General features: G+C 44.0%; 1 protein-coding gene across 2 annotated transcripts in view; it reads left to right on the top strand.

Annotated features, from left to right (window-relative positions):
• adnpb (activity-dependent neuroprotector homeobox b) overlaps positions 1–8,561 on the top strand; it is a 9,467-nt gene extending 906 nt beyond the window's left edge. For both annotated transcript variants that reach the window (XM_026153971.1, XM_026153970.1), the window contains exons 2-4: positions 2,938–3,054; positions 4,315–4,407; positions 4,580–8,561. In XM_026153971.1, coding sequence (XP_026009756.1) covers positions 2,947–3,054; positions 4,315–4,407; positions 4,580–7,552 — 3,174 coding nt within the window. In that variant the 5' untranslated portion in view covers positions 2,938–2,946 and the 3' untranslated portion in view covers positions 7,553–8,561. The remainder of the gene's footprint in view (positions 1–2,937; positions 3,055–4,314; positions 4,408–4,579) is intronic.
• The last annotated feature ends 3,500 nt before the right edge of the window (positions 8,562–12,061 follow it).

The following is a 12,061-nucleotide window of genomic DNA, read 5'->3' as shown; positions in this document are numbered from 1 at the left end:
AATTACTTGTCGAGTAGGTTTGTTTATAGCAGCCAACAAAAACTAAATGCAGATAGGTGTTGTTTGTGGTTAAATAAGGGCACAGAAGGTGGAACTATTATTATTGTTATTATTTCAGCCAGTGTTGTTAGTGCGAGTTTGGCTAGCCTAGCATGCTAACTTAGCGCGGTGTGTCCCCATTCTTTGTCAGTGACAGCATCTCCCTGCCAAATCGATTTGGATTTTGCCAGATGTTTATCACTGACACCAGCGTGGACCCAGCGCACGATTTATTTGTCTCCGTCGCTCATGACGCCGGGCTTGCTGGTCTTTGATGCGAAGAAGGCTCCTGGTGTCGAAAGTGTAGCTGTATTACTGGACACAGAGTTGTCTTCAACCCGGTATAGGCTGTGCATTTTACTTGTCTAAAGCCGTACCCGAGATCATGCGGGTTTGCATTTGAAGCCTCAGAGATGATTAAAGCGTGATCAGAGGTCAGCCAGGTGAGAAGAGGGTTGTGATGCACTAGTAACGCTGAGAGGATGGCTGTCACTTGACTGGGACAAGAGTCAGGTTATGATCAGGAAATATCAGCCTCATATACATCTGTAATAGCAAGTGCTGCAGGCAAGCATCAAGTTCAATGATACAACTGTGCATTGAAAGCTTGAAAGCATCTCAAACTTTTTCTGGTGTCAGAGTGGACATGGATGTCACCAGAAGCTTCTGCCCTCATCCCTACATTGAATGTAGAAGTGTAAACAGCAGTTGGGAGACAGGTTTTTGTGTCCTGGTGAAGGACTGAGTGAGGAATTCTGTGGTTGAAGGCTTGAAGGCCTCCTGTTTTCTTCTCTTTTTTTTTTTTACACCACCATGATTGGGTAGGGGGGCCTTTTTCTTCTCCCTGATCTGAGAAAAGCAGAGAGCTGCCTCCTATTGCCTTTCCTTCCTTTCCTCTTCCTTCTCTCCCTCCCTTCCCTCCTACTCAGCCTCTCCTGTTTCTTTCTTTTTTTTTTGTTGCTCCTTTTCTTACCCCCTTCACTTCTATCCATCGCCCACTCTCTCACCCTCTTCCATTTTCTCTCTCCCCTTTCAGCCTCTTCCCCGCCTTTCCTCACCCTCCCCTCTGAGCCTGTCTGTCCAACCTCCCTGCCTCCCCATCCCTTCCCCCTCTCCACTTCCGTCGCTCACTCTGTCCTCTCTGCTTTCCTATCATCTCTCTCCTCACACTCCTTCTACCCTCACTCACTCCCCCACCCTGCCTCTCACTCTCCCTCCTCCTTCTCCCTGCTCCCTCACCCACCACCACCTCATCCTCTCACACTCGCCCTCCCCCTTCCCTGATTTCTCTCGCTCCTTCTGTCCCTCCCCTTCCTCCCTTTCTACCCCCCCCCCCCACTCCCCTTCTCCCACTGCAGACATATTGTAGAGGCTGCTGCTGACTCAATAGGAGGCGCCATTCTGTGATGGTATTGCGAGGCAGGGAGGAGAAAAAAGGGGGCAGGCAGAATATAGGGAGGCTTACATAATGGAATTCCTCTCTAGCGCCATCTACAAGTAATGGGCGGAAGCAGGATAGAGACACATAGAGGGGAAGTGGGCAGGGGTGTGTGAGGTTTGCATTCCCTTTTGCTCAGTTCCCACTGTAAGACCAATGTGAGGCAAGTAGAACTGTGGGGCTGCTGGGCGGATTGACAGAAAGGTCTCCTCACTGGACCAACAGATGGTAGAATCCACAGCCCCACTCAACTTGCGTTTTCTAGGAGGGGAAATAAGCTGAGGTGTTCACAGGAATTGTTTGGGAGTGTACTGTTTATTGTCGCTGAGCTGCCTTCATGCTGTTGTACATCAGTGACCTTTGACCTCAGTAGTTTGGAGCTTTGATTTGAGTAGATGCATCAGACTGTTTGGTAAATACATTAACAACACTTGTGTCCTTTGGCTGCCTCACTTTATTGATAAGTGATATTGATAATAACAGCTGGGAGGATCTGTGTGCTTCTGTCTTTGCATTAGCAATGACACTTCTAACTCGTTGAGCTCTGGCTCGCCTTGTGTAAGTTGTATCCTGGCATCCATGTGCATTCTTGTGCAAATGAATGAGATAAAGCAGGAACCCTGTTATGAAAAATCCCACAACTCGATGTCATTAGCTCTGCAAGGTAACATTTACATTTTGTTATTCTGGGGTCTGAAAAGGTTTTCTGGAAACATGTTTGCATCACCCTATTAACCTCTGTGAGAGAATAAAAGCTTTGCTGCTAGCTATTTCTGACAGAACTTGGTGGCATGTGTCAACGTAGAGAAAGCCCAAGTGTGAGTTATGAAAAAAAAAAAAAAATCATTACAGCCGAATTCCATTTACCTGCTCCAGTTGTGTGGTTCTTGTATTGTTTGCCCTGGCCTACTGGGGTATTTTAATAAAGCAGAGCTATTGCTCAGAGTATTGCTAACACCTCATGTGTTTTCTGCCCTGTCAAGATGAGTGTCCTCTGTGGAAACTGCCTTTGTAATTAAGACAGGGGTTAGTCTTAACTGAGTGACGAACATGCAGAAATTCCACAGGAAAAGTGAATCTTTTTAAGGACACAGGTTTAGTTGGGTCATTGAATTGTAGTGTCTTGCAGATGAGTCCATATAGTCACAATAAATCATATGAACATCTGCACAAAACTTTGCAGTCACAACTCGTTACCATGTCTCAGTAAAGTGATAATAAAGTCAAAATACAAAAAAAGACATTACTTTAACAGTTGAAAGCTGTGTTCTTCGTGTCTGAAAAGAAGTTTTGAACCCACAATCTTTTTTTAGGATTTATGAAAGGCAGGTTACATCACGTAAACTGTGCATTTCAGCTAACTGTTTATTCCCTGACCTTTGGCTTCAGTTACCAGACACCTGTCCAAAATCTGCCCTGCACCTGTTGATAGCATGGATGTGTTTGTGTTTTCTGTTCAGGCAGGCAGAATGTTCCAGCTCCCCGTCAATAACCTGGGCAGTCTGCGGAAAGCAAGGAAAAATGTCAAAAAGGTCCTCGGAGACATTGGCCTGGAGTTCTGTAGAGATCACCTAGAGGTGAGTGTGCAGGCTTTGGTGTTTTTTACAGTTACGCATGCAGCATCTATGTAGATAATTTCTTGAAGTATTAACTGGATTCTTAAAATAGTATTTGAAATATTATGATGGTAAGATTAGTTTACTAATTTTTTTTGACATGTCATTTCATTCAGGAGAAAGATGATCCTCGTCATTAAAAAAACAGTGCAGTGGTCAGAAAAACATCTCAAACTCCACATGCCTCAGTCAGTATGTTAAAGTTCATAACACTACAACTAGGAAACGATTGAGAAAGCTATGAGAAAGTCTCTTCTCTCTAAAGCAAATGCCTCACAACAGCTGTCTAGCACGGTGGTGGAGGGTTGATGATTTTGGCTTTTTTGCAACAATAGGACGTGGGCATCTTTAAGTCCCTTAGTCAGCCTTCAACTCCTCAATATATACCAACCTATTCTAGAGTCAAATCTGAGGCCTTCTGTCCAACTGTTAAAGCTAGGCAAAAACTGTGTCTTGATTCCTAGCAGATCAGGAAATCTACAGCAGAATGACTTAAAAATAATAGAATCAAGGTTCTGCAATGGCCCACTCAAAGTCTCGAGCTTAACCCAGTTTGAAATGCAGCAGTGTGACTTTTAAGAGAGCTGTGCATAAATGAATACCCACTAACTTCAGTGAATTGAAGCAACAGTGTAAAGAAGGGTGGGCGAAATTCTTTTACAAATATGTAAAAGAATGAAAAAGTCACAATGAAAACAATAAATAAAAGTGTGTGCAAACGATATCAAAAGCATCACCAACTGAGTTCTTTAGACACAGTTTGCAGTTACGTCACTAACTGCTGCATGCAGCTTGTAAGTTTAGGTGTAGGAAGCATAAAAAAACCTGCAAACTGTTGACCCTTGATTTTTTGTTTACTTTGTTTGTTAGTTCCCCCTCTAGCTACTGATGCAATACTGAGCAAGCTTTTTTCAGTCTGTACTGGACTAATATTGGGTCCAAATATCTGATTGGTAGATGATGATGATGATGAGAGACCTTAAAGTAAGTGTTTTTCAGATAACTGTAAAAGGGTGCAGTCACAGGTGTGAGTTACTTCAAATAAAATGGAAAACTCAAATCCTTCATCTAGTTAGTGTCTGATTGACATACAAGAAGGCAAAAATAACTTCTCCATATATACGTATCTGTTTCATTCTTTGTCTTGTGACAGTTTCAAGTATTGTTCTGCTGAGTGATTGAATCTTTTCACTTATTTATGTTAAATTCTTTGTTTGCTAGGACTATAAAGACTTCACTCCTCCTGAGGTGTATATAAAGCACACTAGCTGGGAGGATGTCTGTATGTGGGAACCATCGCATACCAAAGCCCAGGTGTGTGACATGTAATCACAACTTCTTTTGCACATATTGTAATATATTACTGTGATTTTTTTTTTCCTCCATTTTAAACACATGTATAATATATAATTATAATGATTTGTTTAAATCACAAAAACAACCTTTTTTTTTTTTTTTTTTTTTCTCCTACCATCTCTCTCTCCAGGACTACCGCTCAAAACCTTTCTGCTGTTCTGGCTGCCTCTTCTCATCCAAGTACTTCTCTGCGTACAAAAGCCATTTCCGCAATGTACACAGCGAGGACTTTGAAAACAACATTCTGCTCAACTGCCCCTACTGCACTTACAATGGCAACAAAAAGACTCTGGAAACACACATTAAACTTTTCCACATGCCCAATAACACTGTGCGGCAGGGCCCCGGTGGTATGGCGGGAGCTGGTGGGATCATGATGAAGGACGGGCTGCTGAAGAGAAGCGGGGACAGTGTGGAACAGGCGGTGTACTACTGCAAAAAGTGCACCTACAGGGACCCTTTGTACAATGTAGTGCGAAAGCACATCTATCGGGAACACTTTCAGCAGGTGGCCCAGCCCTACATTGTGAAACCAGGAGACAAGGCTAATGCTCACAACGGTGGCACAGACGGTACTAACACGAACAACGTGAGCAGCAACCAGATTCACTGCAAGAAGTGTCTGTTTGTTCCACGGACCTATGAGGCACTAGTCCAACATGTCATTGAGGACCACGAGAGGATTGGTTACCAGGTCACTGCAATGATTGGACACACCAGCGTGATCGTCCCCCGTCCCAAACCCATCATCATGATGCCCCCAAAAACCCAAGGAGACAAAACCATCATTGGGATGGGCCCTAAAGGTGCAGTAATGGCTTCTACCAGGTCTCCTAGCTCACAGCAGCTGGGTCGACTTGTCATGGCATCAAAGACTGGTTTCAACTCTCAGAGTCTTCTGTCGGGATTGAAACACGATGCTATAGGATTAAAGGCTGGTACCACGCAGCCGTTCTCTATTGGCAGCCAGCAAGTTCGAGTTACTTTGCCTGGTAACGCCCAGGTTTCTGTGCCACAGCAGTCACACGCAGCAAAGCAGCTTATTTCTGGTGGCAGCCTACGGAGCCCAGTTATGCTCGGTGCTTCTTCCTCACTCAAATCAAACCCTCTTGGTTCACGTGTTCAAGCAGCAGCTACTACTGTAGCCTCTGTTACGGCTAAGAAAGGTGGCTCATCTGTCCTTGGCACATCCTATACCCAGAAGTGGAAAATCTGCACCATCTGCAATGAGCTCTTCCCGGAGAATGTATACAGTTCTCATTTTGAGAAGGAGCACAAAGCAGAGAAGGTGCCTGCTGTGGCCAACTACATCATGAAAATTCACAATTTCACCAGCAAGTGTCTGTACTGTAACCGCTATCTCCCCAGTGACACATTGTTAAACCACATGTTGATCCACGGTCTGTCTTGTCCACATTGCCGTGCAACCTTCAATGACGTTGAGAAGATGGTGGCCCACATGCGGCTGTCGCACCCAGATGAGAGAGTTGGCCCACGCACAGATTCTCCTCTGACTTTTGACCTCACTTTGCAGCAGGGTAATCCCAAAAACGTTCAGTTGATTGTTACTACATACAACATGAGAGATGCCCCTGAGGAGTCAGTGGCATTTCATGCTCAAAATAGCTCCTCTGTATCATCAGCCTTGTCTGCCTCGCTAATATCAGGTAAGAGGTTAATGCCTCAGCACCCACCCAAAACACCTTCAGGGGCTGCTGACAGTGTACCAGCAAAGATTGCCCCACAGGCATCTGTACCATACAAGAGGGATGTGGGCAAGACTTTATGTCCTCTTTGCTTCTCTATCCTTAAGGGCCCAATCTCAGACTCACTGGCCCACCATCTGAGAGAGAGGCATCAGGTCATACAAACAGTTCACCCAGTAGAAAAGAAACTGACTTACAAGTGTATTCACTGCTTGGGAGTTTATACAAGTAACATGACTGCCTCCACCATCACACTACATTTGGTGCACTGTCGAGGTGTAGGGAAGTCCCAGAATGGGCAAGATAGCCGGGCAGCCCATTCTTCTCGGGTCAGTCCGGCTCAGAGCAGTGCCCTCAAACGGGCCAGCTTTGATAGCTCTGAGGCTAGTGCACCAAAACGAAGGAGGCCAGGACCGCCTGGGGAAAGGGCCCACCCCAGGGATATCAATGGTCCGTCTGGATTTGTAGAAAACCCGGATGAACCTGTAGTCCTGGCACTTGACCCCAAAGGACACGAAAACCTGTCATACGAATCCAAGAAGGCATTTCTAACGCAGTATTTCAGTCGAGCACCATATCCTACACAAAGGGAGGTGGAGAAGCTGGCAGCCAGCCTGTGGCTGTGGAAGTCTGACATTGCCAGCCACTTTGTCAACACAAGGAGGAAGTGCGTACAGGAATGTGAAACCCAGGGCGCCAGCGTGTTGCTTGGGTTCAGTATGCATGAGCTCAGCAAAGTTAGCCACGAGCTGGCATTCGGTCAGGATGGCGTGTGCGAGGGCAGACGTGGCAAACGGCGGACATCTAGGATGCATATGGGACTATCGGAGCAGGCTCTGCAGAGACACAGGGAGCTTATAGCTGCTAATGGTGGCATAACTCCACTACCAAAAAGAAAGCCAGCTGCGAATGTGGAAGATACTAAAGCAAAGCCATCTGCCCCAAATCCCAACAGTGCCAGCAAAGACCAACCCAAGACAATCAACAGCACCTTACCACAGAAAATGCCTCTAGACCTCTCCGAACCTATAGCTATCGACTCTGACAGTGAGGAGGAAGAGCAGCAGGAGGATAACAAGGAAGCAGAGGGAGAGGTACATCTCCATGGTAACCAGCAGCTTACTGGAGCTAAGGAAAGAATGGAGCCAAGGACAAGGGCCAAGATTGTTTCAGATCTAGATGATCTCTCAGACGACGACGACGATGATGATGACGATGAGGATGACGACGATGAAGACGAAGGGGCGCACGTCGAGAATGGTTTTGGACCCACAGAGGGCTCAGGAAGACAGAGTGCTAAAGCAAGAGACACTCTACCCATCATCATTCCCAAGTTTGTCCCATCATCAGCAAGAAGCAGGAGAGACGCAGCCCAGCTGGGCAAGCAGCAGGTGTGACTGATAAAAAATCAAAAGACTCGCACACTCAAGAGAGGCACTTAAGATTTGATCGCCTCGCCTGAACTGAAGGACACTGCACAGCAACACTAGGCATCTGTGAAGGAGGGAGCGACAAGGAAACTCAAACACAAGCCATCCAATGACTTCTAAGGGCAGCAGCTAGGACTCATGTAAAGATTTGTGAACAAAGTTTAAATGTTGTTTTTTTTTTTTTGTTTGTTTTGTTTTCCCCCCAGAGCAGGGGAGGGAAGGTGTAAAGATACTGACGTTACACCAAACAAAGTTTTTTGCCTTCTATATACTTTAGTACTTTGGGGTGGAGTCCTAACGGTGATGTAGCCATTGAGCTTGGCTTAAAATACTGAGATGTTTTGAGGTCAGGCTTTGAAGCTGACCAACTAATCCATCATTTTTCATGTAGTTCTCCTCACATAGGTAGTGTAAATTTGTACAGTCTTTTAGACATGTTTGGACACATGATGCTGTACATGTACTCTTAAATATTTGCTATTACCTGTGTGTAAGGTAGCCTCATATGTTCTACATTGGTATGCTTAACATACAATAGGTGTTGCTTTGGTGGCTGGTATTTTCTGGTATGTTTATTTTTTAACCAAAACTAGTTTCTTTGCAAAATAATATATCTATAAATAAACGAACAGTTTTTTTGTTTGGATTTTAGATATTATTTTAATTTTTAATGAATTCTTTTGTGGAATGATAGTGGAAAGCAGCATTTCAGCCACTTTTTGCAGCCTCTTGCTCCTTATCCCTGACTGTACTGTACTTGCCTTCTATTTTCACAATTTTCACTCGATGTTTTGCTCCCCCTTCAAGACTGGACAGTAATCAGCAAATTGACATCCACAATAGTGAAAGCATTTTTTTTCCAAAAAAGATATTGTGTTTTATATGTGTTCTTTGAATTGTGTGTATTTGTTTTCATTTTCCACTTTAGCATTTATGAACAATAAAGTGCTGTAATTGTGCTTCTCAGACAGTCAAAGCGACACTGGTTTCTTTTTTCACATACTCGAGACTTTGAAGCTTTGAATGCATTTCTTCTTAAAAGGGATTTATTAAGCTTTATTTTCTGCCATATAATCTGACTGATGTAGAATTTTTAAGACCGATACCAGTATTTGTTACCAGTGGATATATGATTTTTCTTTAAGACAAATAATGTATCAAGTCTTACTGCATTGCATTTGTGTTATTTAGGAGTCCTTACCAAGGACTTGTGGCAAGAAGGATTGATTGTTGTGTTCCAAATATGTGTTACCAATGGAGAATTTGCTGAATGCCCTCTGCTGGACAAATTATGCAGTCACTAATAACATGGGTGAAGGGTGTTTCTCCCATCTTTATTTTTTAATTTTTTAATTCTTATTTATTGGTCAATTTAAAATTTCCAATAATGACACACTGGCACATGGCTAATATCAGCACGGCTGATGTATCAGTCAGGCTCTAAAATATACTGTTACAGTGGTGGAGCCTCATATTTAACATTGTTAAATTTTGAAATAATGGAGTCAGTGAGGCACAAGTGATCCCTGTGTTTCAGTATTTTTTTCTGCTGTTGGCTTAGTATGTCAGAGGGGATCTACCTGCTGTTCAAAGCTTTTGTTTTACAGGGGGCTTAAAGGGAGGAGATCCTAAGAGCTTGCATCAGTGCCTGCTATAACATAAGTAAGGCTTGTTTGAAACGGAAACTACTCCATGAATGAAAGTATGACGCTTCACTTCCTGTCTGATTTCTTAAAACTGACACAGGTGCTTCTTCCCGTGTGCTGTACTCTGCAATGTTTGGTGAGTTAGGGGGAAGAACTGGAGACACATCTTATTTTACTCAAGTTCCTGAACTTCCTTTGACAAATAGTTGGTATTTAACTCATGTAGCGGTCAAATCTTTGATTTAAAAAGGTGCTGTAGATGGACCATTATCAATACTAGCTAAAGGTCTGATGGTTAATGATGGATAAAATACTGTTAATGGTGCATTGATGGCTGTTTAGAAAAGCTGTTATGGGTATGGAACCCAGCAGGTTCAGCTGACATCAATCTGAATGGCCACTGGATTATTAGAGATAGAGAAAATTGTTCATTTTGTTTTCTTTTACCACTTCAGCCTGTCCATAAATGCAGTCTGGAAAGAAAATCGCTGCCAGTTCCCACAGTAAAACTGTAAGCTGGCATAAGTATCACTCTGTTCACTTGTACAGGCCACAAGCCACATATTACCCACTACTGAAATATATTGACCACACTGGACCAGGATTTAGGTCTCAATAAGAAATGTGAACTTGTGGTACATTTATAACGCACCAACATTTATGTACATTGCTCTATTGCTCTTTGGGTCGCTGTAACTTAATCAGATTTTCAATTGATTTGATTATGTTGTTATAATTCAGTGTTCTTCAAGGAAACTCCGGGTCATGACCACCTACTTAAACATGGTTGCAGACAAAGCATACCTACTCAGCAGGGCACTGTGCCCCAAAATGGTTCGGAGCCAGCGGCTCTGTGTCTATGCCTCAGTGGGCCAGAGCAGCTTTGGTGTGAACATGCTCAATAAATATACCAGTTTCCGGATGATTTTGGATATGAAGCACACGTACATATCACCTATGGTTGTGAGTTTCCTGATAAAGTAAGGTAACAGCAGACAATATATTCAGGCTAGCAGCTAAAGAAAAAAAATCCTTATTACACTAGCACAAAATATGACTGCCATGTTTTTATCCATTTCTAAATTTGTGGGTTACTGTCATGTGCTGACATCCTCTACATTAAGTTATCTAAAAAATAAATAAAGTGTGCAAGCTCCAGTGATAACAGTGAGACATCTGTCCACATAAACTGGATCTTATTTCAAAACATTTATCCAGTAAATATTTCTTTAGTCAGATCTTAAATATCTTAGTATATCCATTATCTTAATGAGGTTTGAATTCTGCTGTAATTTGAGAAAACAGTGGGGGTAATGTCATCCTAAAATAAAATCTTGTGGAAGAAACAGATTTATCCTCTGCATAGCATAAAGGGTGAGCACCTTGAAGTTAAGACAGGCTTTTTTTCTGGTGTGTTGCCAGAAATAGTTCCAGGAATATCCAGCATTGCTTGGTAACCATAAAATAATAATACAAAAAAATAAAATCACCAACAGAACCAGAGCTTTTTCTCTGGTGTCATAGGTGCAGTCAAACAATGATGTCATCAGTATGTTGTTGATTATAAAAACAAAACTGGGGCAGTTAGTGGTGTCATATCAAAGGATTTAACTGTGTTTTGATGGTAGGGTGACCCGGGGTGATGCCTCGTCACACAACTTAAGGGTATTGAATGTTCACCACTGGAAGAAAAAGATGAAACACAGTTCTCCATGTGAGGTGTTTGACAGCTACAATATACCTGTGTGCTCAGGCTGTACCAAGTAGATCCAGTCTGCATGTTACCATTAACTTGTTGTGGAAAAGCACTGGGAGCATTGCATTATTAACCCTCTGCACATTGGATGAGAGTTCTGCCAAAGCAGGGATCAATCAGATGGGACTTATTTAAATGTAGTGGGTCACAGTGCTCTACCAGTGCAGGCGAACTGAGGGAGATCAGATACATATATTCCCCCTCCCAAGTATTTCATTAAAATCCTATCCTTGATGCCCTGGGATGAGGAATCTAAAATGGAGGGAAATTACCCCAGTGCAAGAGGGAGAGAGAGACAAGACTCTCCTTGGCTGGCTAGTCAGTGTTGCTATGCTGTTGTAAGGAGTGAGGGAGAGGGAGGGAAGGAGAGGTGGTGGTGGGTTGGGGGGGGTCTGAAGGAGAGAGTAGAGAGAGAGGCCTAGCAGACTGTGGGGGAGGCGGAGGCCTCATCTGCAGTGCTGTGTGCAGAAGGAGCGTTTAACAGCCTTTCAGAGGGGGGAAGGGGAGGGGAAGGGAGGCGAGAGGGAGAAGAAGGGAATGGAAGGGGTGGGTGAAGGAGCTGGGGGGAGGGGATGTGAAGAAGAAAAAGAGAGTCACAGAGGGAGGAGAGGAAGGGCGAGGGTGATGGAGAAGTGGGAAGTAGAAACAGGGTAGGAAGTACTACGGGGGACGGGGGGGTAGCAAGGCAAGGTTATGCTGGTGGTGGTGGCGGTGTAGTGACTGGCGCCCCCTACAGCTGGAAGAGAAAGAGAGGGAGACCCTGTCTCTCTTCTCCAGCTGTCAGACACAAAGAGGTACTGGCTTCTGAGACAAAAAGAGCCCATCTACTTAACAGGAGGGAGGCGAATTGGCTGAACTGGCCACAGGTCAGTGGAACATTTTGCTCCTACCTGACCTGCTGCCCACATCCACCTGAGCGGTGAGAGCATGAGAGACAGGAGAGAGAAGGAGGGAAAGGTGGGACAGGTTAGAGGTGGTGAGGTGAGGAGCAGAGGAGAAGGAACACGTGGGCAGGTTGGACTATAACAATAACTGCAATGAAGTTGTTAATGGCGCACCCTGTGGGAAACCTGC

The sequence above is a fragment of the Astatotilapia calliptera genome, chromosome 20 (genome assembly GCF_900246225.1).
Source record: "Astatotilapia calliptera chromosome 20, fAstCal1.2, whole genome shotgun sequence".
NCBI lineage: Eukaryota > Metazoa > Chordata > Actinopteri > Cichliformes > Cichlidae > Astatotilapia > Astatotilapia calliptera.
The sequence above is the reverse complement of the archived record's forward strand: the minus strand, read 5'-3'. Positions and strand labels throughout refer to the sequence as shown.